This window comes from Syngnathoides biaculeatus, chromosome 17, assembly GCF_019802595.1.
Source record: "Syngnathoides biaculeatus isolate LvHL_M chromosome 17, ASM1980259v1, whole genome shotgun sequence".
Classification (NCBI taxonomy): Eukaryota; Metazoa; Chordata; class Actinopteri; order Syngnathiformes; family Syngnathidae; genus Syngnathoides; species Syngnathoides biaculeatus.
The window spans coordinates 766,284-788,344 of record NC_084656.1 but is presented as its reverse complement, the minus strand read 5'-3'; the positions used below and the strand labels follow the sequence as shown (position 1 = coordinate 788,344).

The following is a 22,061-nucleotide window of genomic DNA, read 5'->3' as shown; positions in this document are numbered from 1 at the left end:
AATCTACTTTCAGTAATGGATTAACAGGCTGGACTGCTGTGTTGGGGATTAGCTCTAACTTGAGATGAAAATGACACTGAGACAGTGACTGAAATGATGTGTTGAGACTTTCTGAGGCTCTTACAAAGTCTTTCTGTCCAAATATCTATTTTTTACAACATACCAGTGCATACGGGATACTATATATATATATATATATATATATATATATATATATATATATATATATATATATATATAAAGTGGAACCTCAGAGTTTGAACAACTCTGGTTTCGTACATATTTGAGTTCGACCCCAAAAAAGTGTGTACGGCAACAAAGTAATTTTGCATGTTCAAACCACGGTTCACTACCACATTTCAGGAACTTTGCCATGCAAAAGAGGACACATGTCAAAGTGTGGAAAGTGACATGTATAATTGTGCCAAAAAAAAAAAAACAACAACCAAAAAACAGCTGACTAAAAGAATTAATCTCGCAAAAAGAAATTATGCAGTAAGTGAAAACAAACTAATGACTATTATATCAGTCTGCTGATTACAGTTGCTCACCAATTACAAGTGAACATCCCCTCAAGATGTGTACAATAAAGGACTAGGCAACAACTTGAACACCTTCTACTACAGATTTGTAAAAAACACTTAACACCCCAGAGCCACCTAGGTGCACCAGTGACCACCATCACACCTCTGACTCCCCTTCCTGCATTGACCATCTACAAACAGATTGTGAGACGTACCTTCAAACAACTAAAAATCTAAGAAGCAACACCATCAGAACTTGCGTCCCCGTCCTACCTCAAAGTCTGCGAGGACAAGCTTCCTCGAGTCTTCAAACAGATAGTAGATTTCTGGAACTGTGTGAAGTACGAGCCTGTTTTAAACACTCCATCATCATTCAATCTCAGGTCTGAAAAACTAAAAGTCGCTCTGACATCTGTGGTCATGGAGTCCTGACCATCTCAAGTGCGTCATAGATCCCCTGCTAGACTCTTTCCAGTTTCTCTATTGAACCAACAGGTCCGTGGATGACGCAGACGCTGCACTTCTTCCTAGAACATCTTGAAGGCGGTGGCGGGATGGGGTGTGGGGGTTTCCCCCAAGGATGCCGTTTGTGGACTTCAGCTCTGCTTTCAACACCATCATCCCTATCCTCCAAGCTTCTCCAGTTCAGCATCTTGCCAGCCATCTGCCAGTGGATTTATGGCTTCCTGACACACAGGACACAGTAGGTGAGGCTGGGTGACACCACTTTATTTTCATGCATCACCAGCACCAGGGCGGCCCAAAGATTTCTCCTTTCTCCACTACTCTTCTTTCTCTACATGAATATCTGCACCTCAACGCTCCAAGCAGTTACACTGTTGAAGTTTGATGATTTTAATGAAAAAAATTGTATGTTCCCCCCGACCCACCCTTGAGGATTTATAGGCTACCAGAACTAAACAAACAAAACAAAAATCCTCTTGGACCCTCCAGATCCTGGTCACCACCTTTTCCAGCTCTTTCCCTCAGGTATATGATTTCGAGAAATGCAAACTAAAACAAGCAAACATGCAAACAGCTTCTTCCATCTTGCCATCAGCTTCTTAAACAGTTATAATAACTAACAATTCCACAATAAAATACTCCCACTTATGTCTTGAAATTGTCGTCACATTTCTGTTGGGGAAACTATACATTATTCATTCCTCCATCTTGCAATCCTATATATTTGTTGTTGATCAATACTGGCCACTAATGTATTTGAGAAGTATCTGCATCAATTATCAATTATTATTATGAAGTATCAGCATTACCACATGACTGGTAACCCTTTACTGCTTAGTGACTGTTTGGGTTTTGAATTGATTGATTTGATTTAATGTTTTTATGTTTCAAAAGCATTCTATCGTCATACTAAAGCACCTCCTACTATCAGAGACAAATTCCTTGCACGTTATTATTTCTATTATTATTAATATTATCGATTATTAGAAAGTATATGTACTTGCTAAATGCAGTGTATATAGTTTCTGAAAAGGGTAATAAGGGCAGCGATTCCCCCCGTACACTTGAAAGACGTTTTAAGTTTTTTGATAAGTTAAGGCTTTGCAATATTCAGTTTGCCTACATTAATAGTTAAAACTGTAACTTTAGATGAAACGATCATTCCAGAACACTAATATGAATTAAAACCAAAACCTAAACAACACAATAAAAATACAATATTTGCAACAACATGAACATACAATATAAACCTTTAGAATATGACAAATATCTCTGAAAATGATGAAAAATTGAAAAAAATTGTGCCAAATGGAGATCTGAAGAGGCATTTATATGACACACAATTTAAACCTATAATCCAAATAAAACATGACCAAAGATCTAAGCACACAAAAACCAAGTGTTTTGGAGAAGGACCTCTCCATTCTTTGGATAGACTACAACTACACAAACAAAACAAATAAGGATATAGATGTTTACCTGTTTGAAAAGTTGAAGCTGAATGGCATTCTGAAGGAAATCTCTCATGGCACTAAATCGATGGTTAACAAAGGTTTCTTCATGAAATGTTATTGGTTCACCCTGACAATGCATAAAAACACAACTGTTGAAAAAGAAAAACACCAAAGAACTGTATTTGCTCAAGACTAGGTGCTCAGTTACTGATTGATGTATGGTTACAAGACTGAGATAGGAATCAGTTTTCACGACATTATGACAAAAGCATTCTTAGAAAACAAAAATGGCATTTTCTACTCATGTACCTACGCATCATACTTGACAGAGAATGGAGGGAAATGAAAATACAAAGAGTCTTGACCAAAAACCTATCTATAATCTGAAGAGAGTTACGTATGCACTGTTTTGAATACAATGGAAATGCAAAAAATATGGTCACAGGGGAGACAGAATCTATGGCAAAAAATACATTATATTAATGATCATATGAGATGTATTCAGTATTTCAAAGTTTTTTTTTTTTCTCAGGGCACTGATTCCGTTGTATCTGGACTGTTGTCGTTGTCTTACAACAGGAGTGAAAAACTCATTTCGGTCTGGGGGCTGCGTCAGGACCTAATCTGATCTCAATGGGGCCAAAACAGCAAACTCATAGCGTACTTACGTAGAAGTAACAATCAATGAGGTTTCTTTTCATTTTAGTGCAAAAAAAGTAAAAATATATTGTAAAAAAACATGTGTAATGAATTCTCCTTTTACAAAAATATATTATGAACTAGACTTATTGAGAAAAGTATGTGCACTTTCAACCACATAATGCCTCAGTTTAACATTTGATTGCATGTGTGTATTACAACTGATCACAGTGAACCTTCATACAATGTCACAAAATATTTTGCCACTGGTATGTGGAACTTAAAAACACAAATAAAACATTAAAATACAAAACTTATACTATTTTACACATCTGGAAGTAATTCTGAACACAAAATTTACTCCACACACTTAAAATCTTGAGTTTTTTTAAACAGAAAATTAAGAAAAAATTGTCACCTGCCTTTAAAATGCATAAAATGCACAGATACAATGTAAATTGAGATTTAAAACACATACATATCCTGTATAGCACTAACAAATGGTATTCCCCTTAACTGAACTCTTTTGTCGTAAGTCTGTTAACTAAAACTGAATTGCACAGAAATGACTATAGGAAGAATTCATTTCACCACTATTTTTGATTAGTGCAAACAATGGTTAAAGCAGGATTTCACAGAATTTAGTCTTGCTTTGTATTTGCTCCTAAAACTTGACATCTTTTGTCAATATCAGGCACCATGTTTTGAATAGCAGCTAATTTCAGAATGTCATTTAAGTGTAATGTATAAACTTAGAATAAAGCTTTATTTTATTAATGTTCAATAGCGAGAAAACCTGCATACAAAACATATATGTTTTCAGCCATTGCCATTAATTTAGTATAGTCTGGCAAGAGATACTGATAAAATGTGCCTAAATCCACAGAGGCGAATTTGTCCTTCAATTCTACAACACACTGCAAATCCATGATGTATTTCAAGTTGCATGTCAACCAGGACATCAGAAGCCCTGACTGTGAATTGTGAGTGAAAAGCTTCAAATTCTGTCTAGAGTTTGCTAAAGACCTGAAATTGTTTCTCAAATTCCCACAGCAATCCTGCAATCTTGTTTTTGTGCTGTCTCAGGTCATGATTAACACTTGCTTTACATATGTCTTATACAGGCACAATGAGCAAGATTACCGGTTGCCATGTGTGTCTCCCATAATGTCAGCTTTAACTTGAATGCTCATGCTGTCATAATACTGTGTGACATTTTTTTTTCTTGCAAAATTTTTGTTCCATTGATTTAAGTGCTCTGTAAAAAACAAATGCAAGGTCCTGCAGCCTTTGTGGACACTGTAATTCCTCAACAGTTAACCTTTTTCCTCCATAAAATGTCTCATTTCCTCATCTAGATCTAATAAGCACTTCAGGAAAAAATTAACAGTTTCGACAACCACCTTCCTTCATGACGTGATCCATTTTTAATGATTTACAGAAAAGTGCCTCCTGATGCATAATACAGTGAAATATCGAAAAGTCACTTCCTCCATTTCCTTGTACTTTCTCTCTGAATTTTGTCCCAAAACCTTCTATCCATGGCGCACCATCTGTAGTCAGGCTGACAGCATGGAACTAATCCACTCTGACTCTGTCCAGCCTGGCAACGACACCGCGGAAAATGTTCTCGGCTGTCTATCATGGGCACCAACTCTACAAACTCCTCTGTGACAATCAGTCCCATCAACTCCACGAATAAATATGGCCAGTTGAGCGACATCTGTAATAGCAGTGCTCGAATCAATTGCAAACTAAAATGCAACAAATGACCACACTTTGTATTTCAATTGGCTATCCAAATCTGTTGATAGTTCTGAAATTCTGTTTGCTACAGTATTCGTCATCAGGCTAAGATTGGCAAAAGCTTGTCGCTTCTCAGGACACAATTTCTGCAGCCTTCAGCAAACAAGTTTTAACAAACTTGCCTTCACAGTATGGCTTAAATGCTAATACTATTTTGCTAGCAAATAGATAGCTGGCTTCCACTGCGGCATCACTGGTCTCTCGGCTTCGGGTAAAAATAGACCACTGTTTCCTCAGGCACACAATTTATCTTGTGTCTTCTCAGTTCTCCATGAAAGCTGTTTTCATTTTAATTTTTCACGATACAGAAGTCTCATGGGGGCACTGAAGATTATACACAATGTGAGTATTTGAACACCATGCTATATTGCAAGTTTTCCCACATAGAAATCATGGAGGAGTCTGAAATTTTCATCGTAGGTGCATGTGAATTTTGTCCGCTGCTACAGCGCATGCTAAGCAGGGTGGATGTGAGGGACAAAGCCCCGCTAGGTGGCGTCCGAGAGATGTTGTGGATTTTTGCCGAAGCCTGGAAGGAAAGAACAAAGGCTTTGGATAAAGTATGCGCTTCTGAAATGCAAAAAGATAAAAAGATAGCGCAACTTGAAGAGAATATTAAAGCGCTTGAATCTGACCAAGCTAAAGCGCAGAAAATCTTAGAGAAATCAGTGGCATTTATTTCTTCTATGGCGCGCGAGAAAAGTAACAAAAGACCCCGTCGCATCGACCCAAAACAGGTCCGCTCTTTCGCTGTGGCACTCCAGGAAGACTGGGAGCCAGAGGGATGGAATGGCGACATATGGGGAGATGGCGACATGCAATATGGCGGGGAAATGAAACCTCAACCGCTGTACCCACAACTTGGACATCTCCAAGTTAAACCCATCTCGCGGAGACGGGAGGAACAGCATGTTGTCTTGCCCGTCTTTGAAGAACAGCGAGATGAGAATAATGTACCTATAGTTGATAGGGAAGGAAACCCTATAATGAGGCGAATAGAACAGCCTCAGCCGCCGCCCAGAATGACGATAACAAAAGAGGACTTCTCTCAGGAAGAGATAGCCCATTTAACATCAAAGTATCGACAAAAGCAGGGAGAACCAGCTGATTCTTGGCTCAGGCGGATGTATGAGGAAGGCGCTGACGCCATAGAGCTTGACTCAGAGGACTTTTCGCGATTTGGAGGATTGAGTTCAGATTCTCGAATGAATGCCGAGTTTCGTGCAAACGGGAGAGCAATGGCGGTAGGTGATTCTTTTTCGCTATTTGCCTTGTATGCTATGACAGCGCAATCTGTGTATCCAACGTGGCATGATTGGCCCGAGATCAAAGGGCCTTGGGTAACCATCCGCGACGCAATTCACAGGATGGGGAGATTGTGTACGCGCGAGTCGATATCGCGAGCGGGTCATGCTTTTATTGATGAAACAGCAGTGCCAAAGGTGGTGCGTGATGCAATGATTCGAGACGCACCCCCCCACTACAGGTCTGCGATACTTACCATTTTGTTAGGAGCCGTCGATAACAGCTTCAGTGACATGAAAACGCGCTTGTTGGAGTTGGCGACTTTGGGAGATTGGGGAGACACAGTACATCAGCCTCGCCCTGAGAATTACAGGTCCGAAAAAGATGGCAGACAACCGCGCGCGAAACCGCCCGAAGGCGGGAGTAGTAGGCGGGAAATGTGGAAAGCACTCATTGCAGCGGAAGTACCGGCAGAAGAAATTGACGGGCTACCCACAAGTGCCTTGGCGGCAAGATGCAAACAAAGGGGATTGAAGGTAAGTTGCTTGAGCAGGGGATCAAAGGGAAAATCAGAAATTGCTCAGCTGGCCACCATCTTAAAGGGAATGATGACGCCGGCAGCTCAACCAACAGCCCTACCTTGGAAGCATTTGAGGATGAAGAAGAGGAAGAGGAAGATACAGACTCAAGCGACGACATGCTAGTAAACACAAGAGGCCCCAGTTACATGGCTGCCGTCAGAAAAGGCAAGGCCAAGGGAAAAGGAAAGGGGAGAAGTAAAGATCGAAGGTCCAAAAGCTTGGATCTTCTTAGCTAGGATAGAGGTCAAACTCAGATAACCAGGCAGAACAAAACTTCACACCGATGGAACATAGGGGATATCCGGCCCTATGTTCCAATGGAAATTTATTGGGCTAATTCGGTACAACGTGTATCTGCACTGGTTGATACAGGAGCGGAGGCCTCTTTAATTCACGGGAACCCTGACAAAATGAGGGGAGAAATAGGTCCATTGAGGGGCTTGGGAGGTCAAATTGTAAATGGGAAGGCAGTTACGTCACCTTTAAAAATTGGAAGAATGCCAATTCGCAAATTTGAAGTGGTGGTTACTCCAGTACCAGAGTGGATAGTTGGAATGGACATTCTAGCTGGAATGACACTGTATTTACAGATGGGAAAATTCCAATTTGGAACTGAAATCAACATTCGAACCATCTTAGTGGGGAAGGTGAAAATGACCCCGTTTCCTATCCCTGAGGCCACCGAAACTGTTTGCCAAAAACAATACAGAATTCCTGGGGGACAGGAAGAGATTGCTGCTACCATAAAAGAATATTTAGAGGCAGGAGTTCTGAAGACGATCACAACTAAGTGGAACAACCCCTTGTGGCCGGTGAGAAAATCTGACGGCACTTGGCGCATGACAATAGATTACCGACGATTGAACAAACTGACACCAGCACTGACGTCAGCTGTCCCGGACGCTATTAGCATCACTGAAAGGATACAGCATCACAGTGGAACCTGGTATGGAGTGATGGATTTGGCCAACGCCTTTTTCACCATACCAATTCCCGAGGACAAAATGGAACAGTTTGCATTTACCTGGGAAGGAAGACAGTACACCTTTACTCGTCTCCCTCAAGGGTACCTGCATAGCCCAACGATATGTCACAGGATTGTGGCAGAGCACCTAGCGGAAGTACCGGTGCCCTGACACGTTGGTGTCACATTACATCGATGATATCATGATACAGGGAAACACTGAACCGGAAGTGAAAGAATGGGTGAGTAAAATCATTGAGCAACTGAAAGAGTCTGGTTGGGAAATAAACCCTGCTAAAATCCGAGGACCTGCCCAGACTGCCAAATTTCTGGGGATAATTTGGAACAAGGGGGAAAGAGAGATTACAACCAAAGCAAAAGAAAAGGTGGCGAACTTCCCAGTGCCACACAGCAAAAAGGACGCTCAAAAATACATTGGGCTCCTTGGGTTTTGGAGACATCACATTCCCCATTTGGGACAAATTCTCCAACCCTTGTACAAATGTACTAGGAAGAAGGAGGATTTTGATTGGGGGCCTGAACAACAGGCATCGTTTGAATTGGCAAAAGAGGCCATTCAACAGGCAGTATCTTTGGGGAAAATGCAATCAGGACCTGTGGAGCTGCAGGTGTCTGCGTTAAACGACTATGGAGTTTGTGGCAAAAGCAGGGGAAAATCAGAAAGCCTCTAGGCTTTTGGTCACGAAAACTGACTGACGCAGGGATAAAATATACTCCCTTTGAAAAACAACTATTAGCATGTTATTGGGCGTTAGTAGAGACGGAAGCACAGACAGTAGGTCATGAAGTAATAATGAGAACTCATATTCCTTTATTGACCTGGGTGATGAGTAATCCCACCACCCACAGGATAGGGACTGCACAGGAGGCAAGCATCATAAAATGGAAATGGTATATTTCAGAGCGAGTTAAACCAGGAATAAAGGGCGTGTCGATGTTGCACGAGCAAATTGCAGACGTTCCCGAGAAGGATGAGGTCCCATTCGAGGTGAAGCCTCTGGAAGAATCCCGGGTGAAAGCTGGAAAAAAGTGGGATGAATTGACCGACAATGAGAAACAAAATGCCTGGTTTACAGATGGTTCTTGTCAGTATCATGCTGGCAAGCGAAAGTGGAAAGCTGGGGTGTTCAATCCACAGGCAGGACAGTCCCTAGAAGAAATGGGAGAAGGAAAGAGCAGTCAGTGGGCTGAGCTAAAAGCTGTGCACATGATAATAATGCAGGGAGGACCCATGGGAGCCCACCTGTATTCAGACTCATGGTCAGTGGTACAAGGACTACTAACATGGATGCCAACATGGCATGCTACTAATTGGAAGATACACAACAAGGAAGTGTGGGGCAAAGAACTATGGGCACAGATATGGGAAAAGGCAAAGGAAATTCCCATTACTGTGTCACATGTGGATGCACACACTAACCGTACAGATGCGGAAGCCCTGTACAACCAAGCCGCCGACCAACTAGCAAAAATCATGGTGGTCGAGCGAGAGTCGAGTCCAGGCCTTGCGAGGTGGGCGCACTACAAGGCAGGACACTGGGGCGTTCAGGGAACAGTGCAGTGGGCAAGAGACCGGGGAATTGATTTAAAATTGGATGATGTCAAAACTGCAATCATGAATTGCGAGGAATACCAACATCACAAGAGGGGAGTCCCGCAACATGTCCAAGGACAGTTGCATAGATGGAAAAGTTCAGGACAAATTTGGCAAATGGATTTCATTGGCCCGATGCCCCTATCAAAAGGGTGCAAATTTGTGTGTACTGCTGTTGACACCTTCTCAGGAGTATTGGTGGTACACCCTTGCAAACATGCCAATCAGAATAGCGCCATCAAGTGCTTGAATTTGATTAAAGGGTATTATGGAAGACCCCTCCAAATACAATCAGACAACGGAACCCATTTCACAGGAAATGCGGTGCGAAAATGGTCTCAGGAACAAAATGTGGAATGGATTTATCACATTCCATATCACCCACAAGCTGCAGGATTGATTGAACGCATGAATGGGCTATTGAAGGAAACAATGAGGAAAAATGCTTCTGACAGAACCCTCAATAAATGGCGAGAACAATTGGAGTTGTCGGTTGAACAACTCAACAACCGACCGGTGGGATGAGGAGTGACCCCACTGATCCGGATGATCTCCAATCAAGAAACGGTAAGCACTGAGGGAACCATTAAAATGTGGAAAATAGATCCAAATGCGGAAATTCCGGTAAGAGCCACGCCAGGCTCTGCTGGACTGGATTTGCGGACACTAAATACAGAAACCATCCTCCCACAAGAAATCCAAATTGTGAGAACAGGGTTGGGACTACAATGTCCAAAAGGGACATATGGTCATGTTCTACCAAGGAGTGGTTTATCCCTGAAAGGGTTAACCATCCCAGCAGGGGTAATCAACGCGGATTACCAAGGAGAAATTGGAATAATATGCAAATTGTTCGCAGACCAACCCTTGATTTTGGAAAAAGGAAGCAAATTGGCTCAATTGGTAATTAAACCCTGTAATGTGACCTCGGTACAGGAAATTCCAAAACCTGTATTACAAACTATGAGGGGGATGGAGAATTCGGCTCGATGGACAAAACGGGAGCTAAAGTATGGGTTAAACAACCATTCGGGCCACCAAAGGCTGCCGAAATTATTGCGCAGGGATCAGATGCAACAGTCAGCGTGTTGTATCAAGGACAGGAAAAATGGGTAAATGTACCCATCAGTAAATGCTATTCGCGACAATACTAATCATATTTTCTTTTGTCAATAGTGGTAACCATATCTGTTGCAGCTTGGTGTGTGCTTGCTGAAGTGGGAGCTGCTGATTGGACGACCCTCGACGGTAGGACGCAGAGATGGAGGACATCCGGCGCCGAGGAATTGGAACTGACTGGGTCATCTGCCTCCTTGCCGTTGGTGCCATGGTCCGACTTTCCTGGGGGATGACCGAAGGTCATGTGTGCGAGACAAGCCAGTTCATCGGGATTATACGGAGAATTTCAGTCAACATCACCTGTGATCTTCCCATGATGATATGTAAGTCCACCACCGAGGTGATACGGGGGAGTAAGGTGACAGTCTCCGCTTCCTCCGCCACGTGTATGTGGGACATCACACTATTAAACGGACCTAGCTCTAGTAAGTGTCGTTCTGATCATCGAGGAACGACTTGGACGGCAATCGCAGAAGAGGATTTCATCATCGGAGAGGTTGGGGAGGATAATAAGCCTTTGGGGTGGGGGTATGTGGTCACGGTCATTTCTAAAGAGACAATGACGCGAAAAATAACTCAAACACACTTGACTCCCATCCTTGACACCTGTACACACCTAGCTCAAGCAGTGGTTGAAACCAAGATACACTGGACGATTCACTTTCCCCCGATTCCGATATGTAACAGAATAAAAAGGGCATGGTATGATACTTTGTTGGGGGGAACGGGAACTGTATTGGGATTGGCAAATACTGCTGATAATGAGGTAACTAGAACCATGCTGTCCAATACTGGAGAACACTCTGCAAGGGCCTTGCATCAAGTAGGGGTTTGGCTTCCTAAGGCTCTGGTGGGACAAAAAGAAAATGCAGAACTTTGGAAAAGAGTGTTTAATTGGGATATCAAATTATGGGACGAAGCAGGGGAAGTGCTTCAGAACTTGACAAAAGAGAGTAACTGGACAGTATGTAGTATTCAAACTCTACACGCTGCGGCTCAAAAAGAGTCGTTTCTAAGGAAAGTTACGTCGGGAAATTATCAAGAGTGGCGGAAGGTTTGGAACATTTCCGACTCTTTGTGGTTGACATTACATCCCGAACATACCAAATGTGACAAAAATAAATGTACGGGGTATTGGACCCAGTACAACGTGACGACAACAAAGGTGGTTTGTAAATATCAAGTTTTGCCTGTCATAACGACAAGAGGATATTGGTTTTTACACATGGACGGAGAGTGGTTTGAACCAAAAACCAACAAAACATTTAAATCAGATTTATGTGACTTAACAGACCAAGCGTTGGCTTGCAGATTACAACATGCGTACTCGAATCCGTGCCTAACCGACTCAGAGGTTGTACTTTGTGATTGGACTAGGGAGCCAGCCAGAGAGATGATGTGGCAAGTTGGACCGCATACTCTCTGTGTGGCTACAACACAAAATAACTCACAAGTACCTTTGGTTCCTTTTGTAGGATGCCTTCGAGATGTACACATATGGCGCTGGGGAAACATGACTTATCGTTTGACCAACTATTCGGAGTCCCGCAGGTTGACTGCGGTCCAGTGGGAGGTACTACGCTCCCCCTGGTCAGTGTCTCTGGAACGATTCAAATGCGCATTGGAGAGTTCTACAGACATACAAAAACTCATCGAGTCACATGCGTCTAACATTTCCAGTCTCATGGTGTCAACTCTGGTAGTAAGCGGGGAAGTAGTGCATGCCGCTAAATTAGTACAACAGGCGTCAGCTCATCATTGGTGGGGCATCTTCACAGGAATGTCCTCCACTGCGCGTACTACTTTCGTGCCACCCTTGATCGTGTTAATGATTGTTGTTTGTGTGCTTACGCTATGCAATATGGGAACTTGCTATTATGTGCGTCGCATACGAATAGAGGTAGAAAAGGAAATATATAATCGCCTATATTCAATTGCTTACATTTTGAATGATGGAAAAACATCAAGAGTGGAATGAAGTAAGAATAATTTTATTGTGTTGTTTTTCCATATTTAAAAGATGTTTCGCAATAGCTTCGTATATGTTTCGCAATACCTTCGTATATGTTTCGCAATAGCTTTGTATAACCTAAAAGATCTTCGCAATAACTCTAACCCTATAACCAGCGAAATCATAAAAGGATGTTTCAACATAACATATGAGGTCGTGCAACGCCATCTGTTGGTAACAAAGAATAGTGTGGCGTCAGGTGGGATGAATTGGCCACTCACCCCTCCTTCCGCACACGCTTAGAGTATAAAAGGAGAACTTTGGATACTCTCGGTAGAGTCTGCTGCGGGTTGCGTACGGACGCCCAGCCGGTATTGAAGCTCGCTCTACCTGGAGTGTTGGCTCTCCCTCCTATTGGTGCACGGTAAGAGTTGGATATTCTTCTAAGAGCTGGTTGGATATTACTTAGCTTCATACCACGTGATTTGTGCTTGTGCTTGTGTTACCATTTCTGTGTGGGACCAATAAAGTGCCAATTGTTGGTAGCCAGAAGTGTGTCTTGTCTTCATTTCTGAGTGCCTATCTCCAACGATCCTATTCAAATTTGATACCGAACTCCTGAGCGAGGTATCAGAAATGTTTTAAAACAGTAATGAACGCGAGTTTTTGTAAAACCAGGGATCATTTATTTAAATATTGGTATTTGTAGCGAAAAAAATGTCAGTGGGTCCATCACTATGTAGGATTTATTCCTGATTGAGAACAGATCCAGCAACAAAGTATTTGTGTGCCTCCAGACTTATATACGCTTTTGAACTTTTCTGTGTAAATCTCGAGGGCTTATTCATTAAATACATGTGTATATCCAGTTGTCCATGATAAGCGGAAGCGAATTAAAAGTCCAAATTCTTATCCGCAAAAACATTGACTTCGGCATTAAGTGTGGGTCCTCTATGCCAAGTGCCTCTAATTTTTCCACGTATCTTTGTTTATTATCAACTTCTTAATGTTTAACGGTATCGGACAAAACTCTGGGTCTCGTGCCATAAGACGTATTTTCGTTTCGTCTCAAAGGAATTAACTGTCAACAATGCTTTGTTAGACAGGCAGTGTGGTGATGTCACGTGATTTTCTGACACAGGTGCACGAGCTCTATTGGAGGTTTTTTTTTTTGTGTCCATTTAAGGTCCCACCATAGCATCTCAATTGGATTTAAATCCAAACTTTGACTTAGCCCCTCCTAAAACCTTTTTTTTTTTGAGCCATTCAGAGGTGAATTTGCTGGTGCGTTTGGATCATCGTCTTGCTGCTTGATCCAAGAGTGCTTGAGTTTGAGGGCACGAACTGATGGGCAGATATTCTTCAGGATTTTCTGATATGCAGTAGAATTTATTGTTTCATCAATCACAGCAAGTTGTCCTGGTCCTGAAGAAGCAGAGCATTCCCAGACCATCACGTTCCCACCACCATGCTTCGTTGTTGGCATGATGTTCTTTTTATGAAATGGCGTGCCATTTTTACCCCAGATGTAATGGGCCGCACACCTCCCAAAAAGTTCAATTTTTGACGTCAGTCCACAGAATGTTCCTCCAAACGTCTCGAGGATCATCAAGATGTTTTTTGGGCAAATGTGAGACAAGCCATTGGATTCTTTGCTGACAGTGGGGATTTTTGCATTGGAACTCTCCCTTTGATGGCATTTTTGGCCAGTGTCTTTTTTATGGTAGAGTCATGAACACTGACCTGAGTTTAGGCCGGCAAAGCTGTCAGGTCGTTAAATGTTGTTCAAGGTTCTTTTGTGACCTCCTGGATGAGTCATTGTCGCAATCTTTGAGTAATTTTAGCTGGTCATCTATTCTTGGGAAGGTGTGGCAGTTTTCTCTATTTGTAGATAATGGTGATGACAGTAGTGTGCTTGAGCCCCAAAGCCTTGGAAATGGCTTTGGAACTTTTACAAAAACATGGATTTCAATCACTTTTTTCTCGTCATTTCTTCTTGAATTTCTTTGGATGGCATGAGGCAATGGTTCTTGAGATCTTGTCGCCTACTTAATGTCCTCTGACAGACTATGTAATAAATAACAGATAGGGTGGCAATCAGGTTTAGGTGTGGCTTGTGAAATTGAACTGACTTTCCTAATTTTGAGATTAGTCACAGTAACTGATTTAACAAGGGGGGGGGGGTACTTTGTTGACAGAGGGTCAGAAAGGTTTGGAATTTTTTTGTACCTTAATAAATTGCATTGTCATTAGAAAACTGCATTTGGTATGCCCTTGGGTTGTCTTTGAGTGATATTACAATTGGTTTGCCAGTTTGAAACCTGTGTGGGATGGATTTAAAAAAAAAATAAAAACAAAAATCAAGACGTGGCGAATACTTTATACGGCATTGTAGCTAAGATAGTCAAAAGTAAAGTTCTGAAGAATTTTACTCAAGGGTAGCATATTTAGGTTGAACAGAAGGGCCCCAAGAACTGACGTTTGAGGGACCCAATGGACCATTCCCATCAGATTGAACATTCCAAAGGTTAGAAAATAACTTTTCCTCCAGGTTGGACTTGAACAATTTAAAGACTTCCATTTAGTCCTACCCATATTTCCAATATGTTCGGAAGCATATTATGATTTACTCGATCAAAAGTCATACTCGGATCCAACGTGACCAGAATTGATATGCTTCCTGAGTCAGTATTCATCCCTATATTATTCAGCTGTTTGACAAGAACAGATTCTGGACTGTGGTAAGTTTGGAAGCCTGAAAATCTATTACTCTTTTAGTTAGTAATATTGGGAAATGTTTTAACATCATTTTACATTTTAGTTATTGAAAACATCTTAAGTTACACAGAATTTGAATAGTATTTGCACTGAATACTTATTCTTAATTATAAACAAAACACAGTGTAAGGATCGATAGTTCGACGACTCCTTTATCCTTACAAAGTAATGAGTTGTTCGCAACTACCTAGCTGTGCCTGTTGCTCAAAAAGTGCACACCCGAAACAAAAGGGACAGCCAGCCTGGTCCACAGACACATGTGGCGCATGAATGCTGTGACCAAGCAGTGATAGTCAGAGGTTTTATTCATTCACCTATACTATCACTGCTTGCTCACAGATAGTTCTGACTGTGTCACATTCTTACACACCGCCCTGCGGTTAGTCACGAAAACACGTCCGAACATGAACCCAATATCCTGTAACGTTTTGCGAGACAAACATTTTCAATATAAGAATTAACCACATGAGTATTCATATACAGTAGTTTGAAAACTAAAAAATCCACATTCAGACTTAAACGAATATGTGAGTTTTCTTTTGAATACAAACTAAGCATGCTTCCTCGAAGCTGCTGTTAGCCTCTCATTAGCTTTGTGCTAGCTATGTTAATATGGATCTGCCCTGTAAGATTAAACTCCTTAATTCAATTGTATTTCATCACAGCATAACCCTATCTGATAAACAACCCAACAGTCACTCAGCCATAGTAAATAAAATGACTTACCGGTGCTTTAGCAAGGTTCATTTCACACTTGAAGCTTCTCAAGTCGTCTTCTTAATCTCTCCAGAACAAAGCTTCTTCACTCAATTTAAGGTTGAAAACTTTCCATTCCACTGTCCATGAGACACAGGTATAGACCAGGCACGAGTACACATGGAGCACAATGATTTGCTATTGGTAAATTGTGTGAGATCATGGAGCGCTGTCATTGGCTATTGGCAAATTGTGGCTGAGGGGAAACATCAACCAGGTCGGAGCGATGGGGGGAGGAGTGAGTAACTTGGTCAGACATTTTGCCATAAGCAGCGGTGACAGAAGTACTTGAGGACAAGTACATAGTAGTTGCGCAAAAAAACGGAAAAGTGGACTTATTGAAGCTGATTTCACGTAAACAGCAAACGTACAAAACTACGCACTTGCAAATGTACTTGAATGAAATGTAGCCATATACGACAATAGTTAAATTGAAAAAAAAATAGATTCCACACTAGATTCTCACTGAAGTACGTTTGAAATATGTTAGTCCTCAAACGAGACATTTTACTGCAAATGATTCACACGTCAATGGGTAAACTTTCTAAAATGACAACATTCTGTTCCAGCGGCATATGTGAGGGGGGGAAATGTGTGACAATGCTCATTTACTTAAAGATACCAGTCCTATGTATTACATAGTTCTACCCATCAATCCATCCATTTTCCCAGCAGATTATCCTCACTAGGGTAATAACATGTAATACATGTCATGTACAATACATGATCATGTAATGATCTTGCCAATAGCCGTACCACTAGAGGGATGCTTTTCACTACAGAGATACGTCTAAAAGTGGTTGAAGTGGAAAACATTAACTAGTGATATTTGTTCAGTAAAAGTCTGCAGTAAAAGTGTTGAGATGAAGTGCAGGACACACATCATGGGCCCTTCAAGTGTACTACATGTCATGGTAATATACTTTAATTTGGTGCCGAGCACCAGTTTTATTCTCTTCACCAATGTGCCATTACCCCCCAGCTGAGAGAGGCCTACCATTAGGAACATTAGCAACTTGCTCAATTTGGGCCCTGTTGCTGAACAACACAGCAGGCTAAGGGATGATTATGGACACCGTGGGGACTTGTGAACCACAGGTTCATCACACTGTTAATACAACGGAGTGGGGAATGGGCATGACCCGGTGGGGACTCCTGCCAAAACTCATTTTGTGACTTGCCACCACACTAGGGTGGGGGATAGGCATTAACCAGTGGGGACTCAAATTAAAGTTTTTGTGTGTGAAACAGGGGTTGTCAAAATGATGACCACAACAGGGTGGGGGATGGGCAGGAACCAGTGGGGACTCAAACTGAGATTTATGTTGTGTGTGAATCAGGGCTCGTCACAATGATCAGCATAATACGGTGGGAGATGGTAATGCACCCGTGGGGAGTCGCTTAGAAATTCAGATGTGTTTTATATGGTAGTTTTGATTTCCGTTGGACTTTTCTTTTTTAAATTCAGTTTTAATTTGTTTTCAGAGTAGGTTTGTCAGCTTTTATCAGTTATATTTTTAAAAAAAATCTTTTTGATTTATTTATTTTAGTTTCAGCATCTGTTTTAGTTTTTGGATATTTCCAATCGCGAGATAAAAAACAGAATATCTATTGTAATAAAAATCATAATACCTGTGTACCATGTAAAATGTATTACATTTCTAAAAGATAGACAACCATCAAGACATCAAACACAGGTAGTGTATAACTGGCCAAAGAATTTAAAGTGAAATAAGTGCAGTGCATAATACTGCTTCCCAAGGTGAGATTACACGCATAACACCATACTGTAAAACCATTCTTGAGACATGCTTTAGTATGGCTGTCATGGGCCTCCTCATGCCTCTTGTGCAGTGTGAGGCTAAAACATTTGCTAAGTGAAATGTGCTAGGCCACAACATGTGATAAGCTGAAAAATTTCTTAGACTGTTTAGCAATGTTGCCAATTAAGCAAAGAAATTGTACTATTACTATAAAGACGAGACGAGACGTGGGGCTTTCTTGGACTACCAGGTCCAGGGGTGTTCCATGGTCAAACGCCAAACATGTAATGGTATAATATTTATATATTATATATATATATTTTTTTTTTCTCGTGAACATGATTAATGTCATACCATGTTTGAAAAGGCAAAATGGGGGTTTTGCTTAGCTTTTCATTGAATGTGTTTTTACAAGCTACAGGCATAAAATTTGGAAAGATGGGAATACCTGAGGGACGTCATATACACCTCAGCAATGCTGGCGTTCGGAAAGTCAGCAGACTGTTTTGAAACCTATGCTCTGGATAGACCGGCAGTTGAAGCAAAGAGGGCTGTGATGTCTGCCTATAAAACTCACCCCAGTGAATAGAAGCTGCTGACCCTAAAAGAAACCCTCAGCAAATTCCAGCCAATTACCCAGAAGTGTGCCAATGACTATTGGCCCCAGCTCTGCTCCACGATCCAGAATGCAGCAGACACTGGCAACATCAAGGGGATTTATGACTACATAAAGCAGGCTCTTGGATTGACACAAATGAAAACATTCCCTCTGAAATCTTCATCCAAGGGCATTCTCAAGGACTGAGCATAACAAATGGAACAACAATGGAATAACAAAAGAAACTGCATAGTAGAAATACATGTATAGTTTAAATACTTTATATAATTAAATCATTTAAGATTTTTTTTTTGTTTTTTTGCTTAAAATGTATGCTTTAGCCTAGTAGAGTATGCTAGGATGGGAGTGCATTGCCGTATCTGTAGTGACTCTGCCCCCAGCCTTGTAAACCTTTTTATTTACAAAAGTGCAGAACAACTTTAAACAAGCAATAATGATGGGGAAAAAAAGACAAATTGTTTTTTATTTGCACAGAAACTACATAAAAAAATGTAACTTGGAACTAGAGGTAAGGTTAATGGAACAAAAGAAAAAAGCAATGCAAAATAACAGTTTCAGATGTCTTTGGTGGGGGTGACTCGCCCCTTTTTCACAAAGAACTTAATCCAATGTCGTTTGTTTCTGCCGTCTTTTAAGCACTTTTCTGAAGTGGCTCATAAGATCATTAAAATTTTACAGTGGTCTGCAACATTCAGCTTTATTCGGTGATGAAGTTCAACAAAATTATGGATGTCGTTCCATTTAGCGCAGATAGCTGACAACGAAATGGGCAAACCCGGCTTTGAACTTTTCAGCGGCGGCCTGGTCCGAACTTGCAGCCTCCCCATGGCAAACAACGGAGCGTATCCCACTTCTTTTCCGGAAATTTTCGAACCATCCTCAACTTGCTTTGAATTCAAAGCCCTCAGGAACTAGACTGGGGTCTTTTTTTTTTTTTTTTTAATCTGTATACAGATTTCTAGCTTTGGGGCAAATCCCTTCCTCACCAACACGATCCCCAGCTAACTGCTGCTCGTTCACAAAAATAAGAAGCAACTTTTCGATTTCCTCCAACAACTGTGGTGTCTGCTTGGTCAACATGGTTGCTCCTTTAGAAACATTAATTGCTTTGAGGAAAGCAAAGCAAATTTATTTGTATAATGCATTTGATACACGAGGTAACTCAATGTGCTTTAAATGATTAAAGGCATTTGAAAACAAAGAGATAAAACATTTAAAATGGGATAAAAACAAAAATAAACACAATGTTAAAAAAAGGACAATTAAAACTGTATACAGTGCAAGTAATGTGATCAAAAAGTGGATATATTCTAAAAAGCATGACAAAAAAAAGTTTTCAACCTGGATTGAAAAACACACACTTGAGGGTTGACCTCACCTCTGTTGGCAAAAATTATTCCATTTGTGTGCAGCATTATAGCTAAATGCTGCTTTACCATACTATTTGATCTGAGTCAATCAATTTAAGAGCTCTACTGGGTTTGTATTCCGTAAGCATTTCTTTCATGTATTCAGGACCTAATTCATTTTGTGATTTATAGACCAGTAGCAGAGCTTTAAACTCTATTCTAAAGCTGACTGGAAATCAGTGCAAGGACTTTAGGATTGGAGTCATATGCGCTGACCGCTTTATTTTGGTCAGAACGTGAGCTGCAGCATTCTGAATGAGGTGCAGCTGTTTAATACTCTTTTTGGGGGTGTCCAGTCAGAAGACCATTACAGTCGTCAAGTCTACTTGAGATAAAAGTATGGATGAGCTTTTCCTGGTCTGCATGACACATACAAGGCTTCACTCTAGATATGTTTTTCAGATGGTAGAAGGCAGTTTTAGTGATTGATTTGATATGATTGTTGAAAGACAGGTTGGAATCAATCAGAACACCAAGGTTTTGGACTTGGTCTTAATTTTTTAAAGACAGAGAGTCCAGGACATCCTTTTGTTTGAGGATGGTGCTGATCGTCGATTTCGCCATACTTTGATAGCTCAGAAACACGCACAGCAGATGAGTGCTCGGCGATCAAATCCTTCTTGAAGTCGACAGTTTTATGCACAACTTTCTTTTTTTCAGCACAGGGTTCCACTTGCCTTCTTTGGAGCCATGATAAGAGGTTAATGTTGCTCAATTTGAAGAAAGAAAGTTACAAAACTACTGGGAAACATCCGCGAGGAGAGGAGTGTGTGAGTCAACTGGTTGCGCCGGACACTAATGCGTGCGGTCATGCGCATTATGTCTTTTCCATTTTTTTCGGAGGTGCGTTCGAAAGCACAATAACAAATCGTCGTGGGTCAGCTGGTTGGGGTGTTCGAATACCGATTATTGTCCGAAAACCCCAAAAAAAAAACAAAACTCAAAATTTTCATCCCAAAACCGATTTGTACGAAAATCAAGACGTTTGAAAACCGAGGTACCACTGTACATTGTAATTTTTGTTGCGTTTGCTCAATGCTGAGAGTAGTAATAACACGGACCATCAACTCGCTGCTATACTCGCTTCATTAGCTCTGGCTCAACACTTCACAGCTCCTATTTACAGAATCAGAATCAGCTTTATTGGGCAAGTGCATAAAAACACACAAAGAATTTTTCTCCGGCAGTTGGCGCTGCCCTTGTCCGCCATTCAGAACAAAAAACAACAAAGCATCAGGAATAAAGAACAAGAGAGATTTCTGTTTATCGGAACTATTCCTTATCAGAGTCATGCAAGATGTAAAATCTTCATTTAGAACAGGTAAGAGATTAGTGTGTCAATGTGCCACACTGTCTTAAGCTTGTACAAATTACCTTTACCTGTTCGCGGTTCCCGTTATAGACCGGTGCAGTGACAATTGTGCACAGGGAGCAGTTTGACGAATTGTGCGATAGGTTACAAAATATACTACTAACACTAATACTGATTGGACCAGCAGGATGTGAATGAGTGTCCTAATAATGGCACAAGGCAGAAAATAGTGGGTTCGCTGATGAAGAATTTAATTACTTAATGGCCAGAGCGAAAAACCTGTTCGAATGCCTGGAAGTTTTGCATTTGACTTGCATTGATTGGTCAGGCTTTCCCGACGGAAGGAGCTGCAAGAGCTGGTGGCCAGGAGGTGGAGGATCTGAAAGGATCCTGTCTGCTCTGAACTTAGTTCACGTTGCGTGCAAGTCCTCAGTAGTGGGTAGAGTGGTGCCAAAAATCTATTCAGCGGTTTTGATTGTCCGTGGCAGTCGGACTTTGTCCTTTTTGTGGCAGCCGCAAACCAGATTGTGATGGAGGTACACAGTACTGATTGGATGACCGCTGTGTAGAACTGACAGGCCGTGCTTCCTCAGGAGCCGCAAGAAGTACATCCTTTGCAGGGGTTTTTTGGGGATGGAGTTGATGTTCGTCTCCCACTTCAGGTCCTCTGAGACTGTGATTCCAAAGAACATGAAGGTCTCCACATTTGACATAAGACAGTTGGACAGTGTCAGGAGCAGGTGTGATGAAGGATGCCTCCTGAAGTCCACAATCATCTCTACAGTCTTTAGTGTTCGTCGCCAGGTTGTGTTGACCACACCAAAGCTCTAGTCTCGTGACTTTCTGTCAATACACAGACTTGTCGCCATCTTTGATGAGGCTGATGACTGTGGTGCTACCTGCGAACTTCAGGAGTTTGACAGTCGGATGTCACGAGGTACAGTCGTTTGTGTAGAGTGAGAAGAGCAGAAGGGAGAGGACACAACCTTGGGGTGCCCCGGTGTTAATAGTGCGTGTGGATGAGGTGGTGTCCCCCAGCTTCACCTGCTGTGTCCTGCCCA

The 22,061-nt window shown here is 41.5% G+C and overlaps 2 protein-coding genes across 2 annotated transcripts in view; one reads left to right on the top strand and one right to left on the bottom strand.

The window, feature by feature from the left end:
* The window catches only part of LOC133515260 (DENN domain-containing protein 1A-like), a 186,180-nt gene that overhangs the window by 40,110 nt on the left and 124,009 nt on the right, over positions 1-22,061 (bottom strand). The window contains 1 exon segment of the mRNA XM_061847627.1: positions 2,469-2,570. Coding sequence (XP_061703611.1) covers positions 2,469-2,570 — 102 coding nt within the window.
* On the top strand, positions 578-12,775 carry LOC133515261 (uncharacterized). The gene is made up of 2 exons (XM_061847628.1): positions 578-1,231; positions 10,491-12,775. Exon 2 carries the CDS (start codon positions 10,555-10,557, stop codon positions 12,388-12,390), a length of 1,836 nt encoding a protein of 611 aa, XP_061703612.1. The 5' UTR covers positions 578-1,231; positions 10,491-10,554; the 3' UTR covers positions 12,391-12,775.

What these genes read in the sequence shown, in the direction of transcription:
- LOC133515261 (XM_061847628.1), top strand. Translation starts at nt 10,555, where the DNA reads ATGGAGGACATCCGGCGCCGAGGAATTGGAACTGACTGGGTCATCTGC.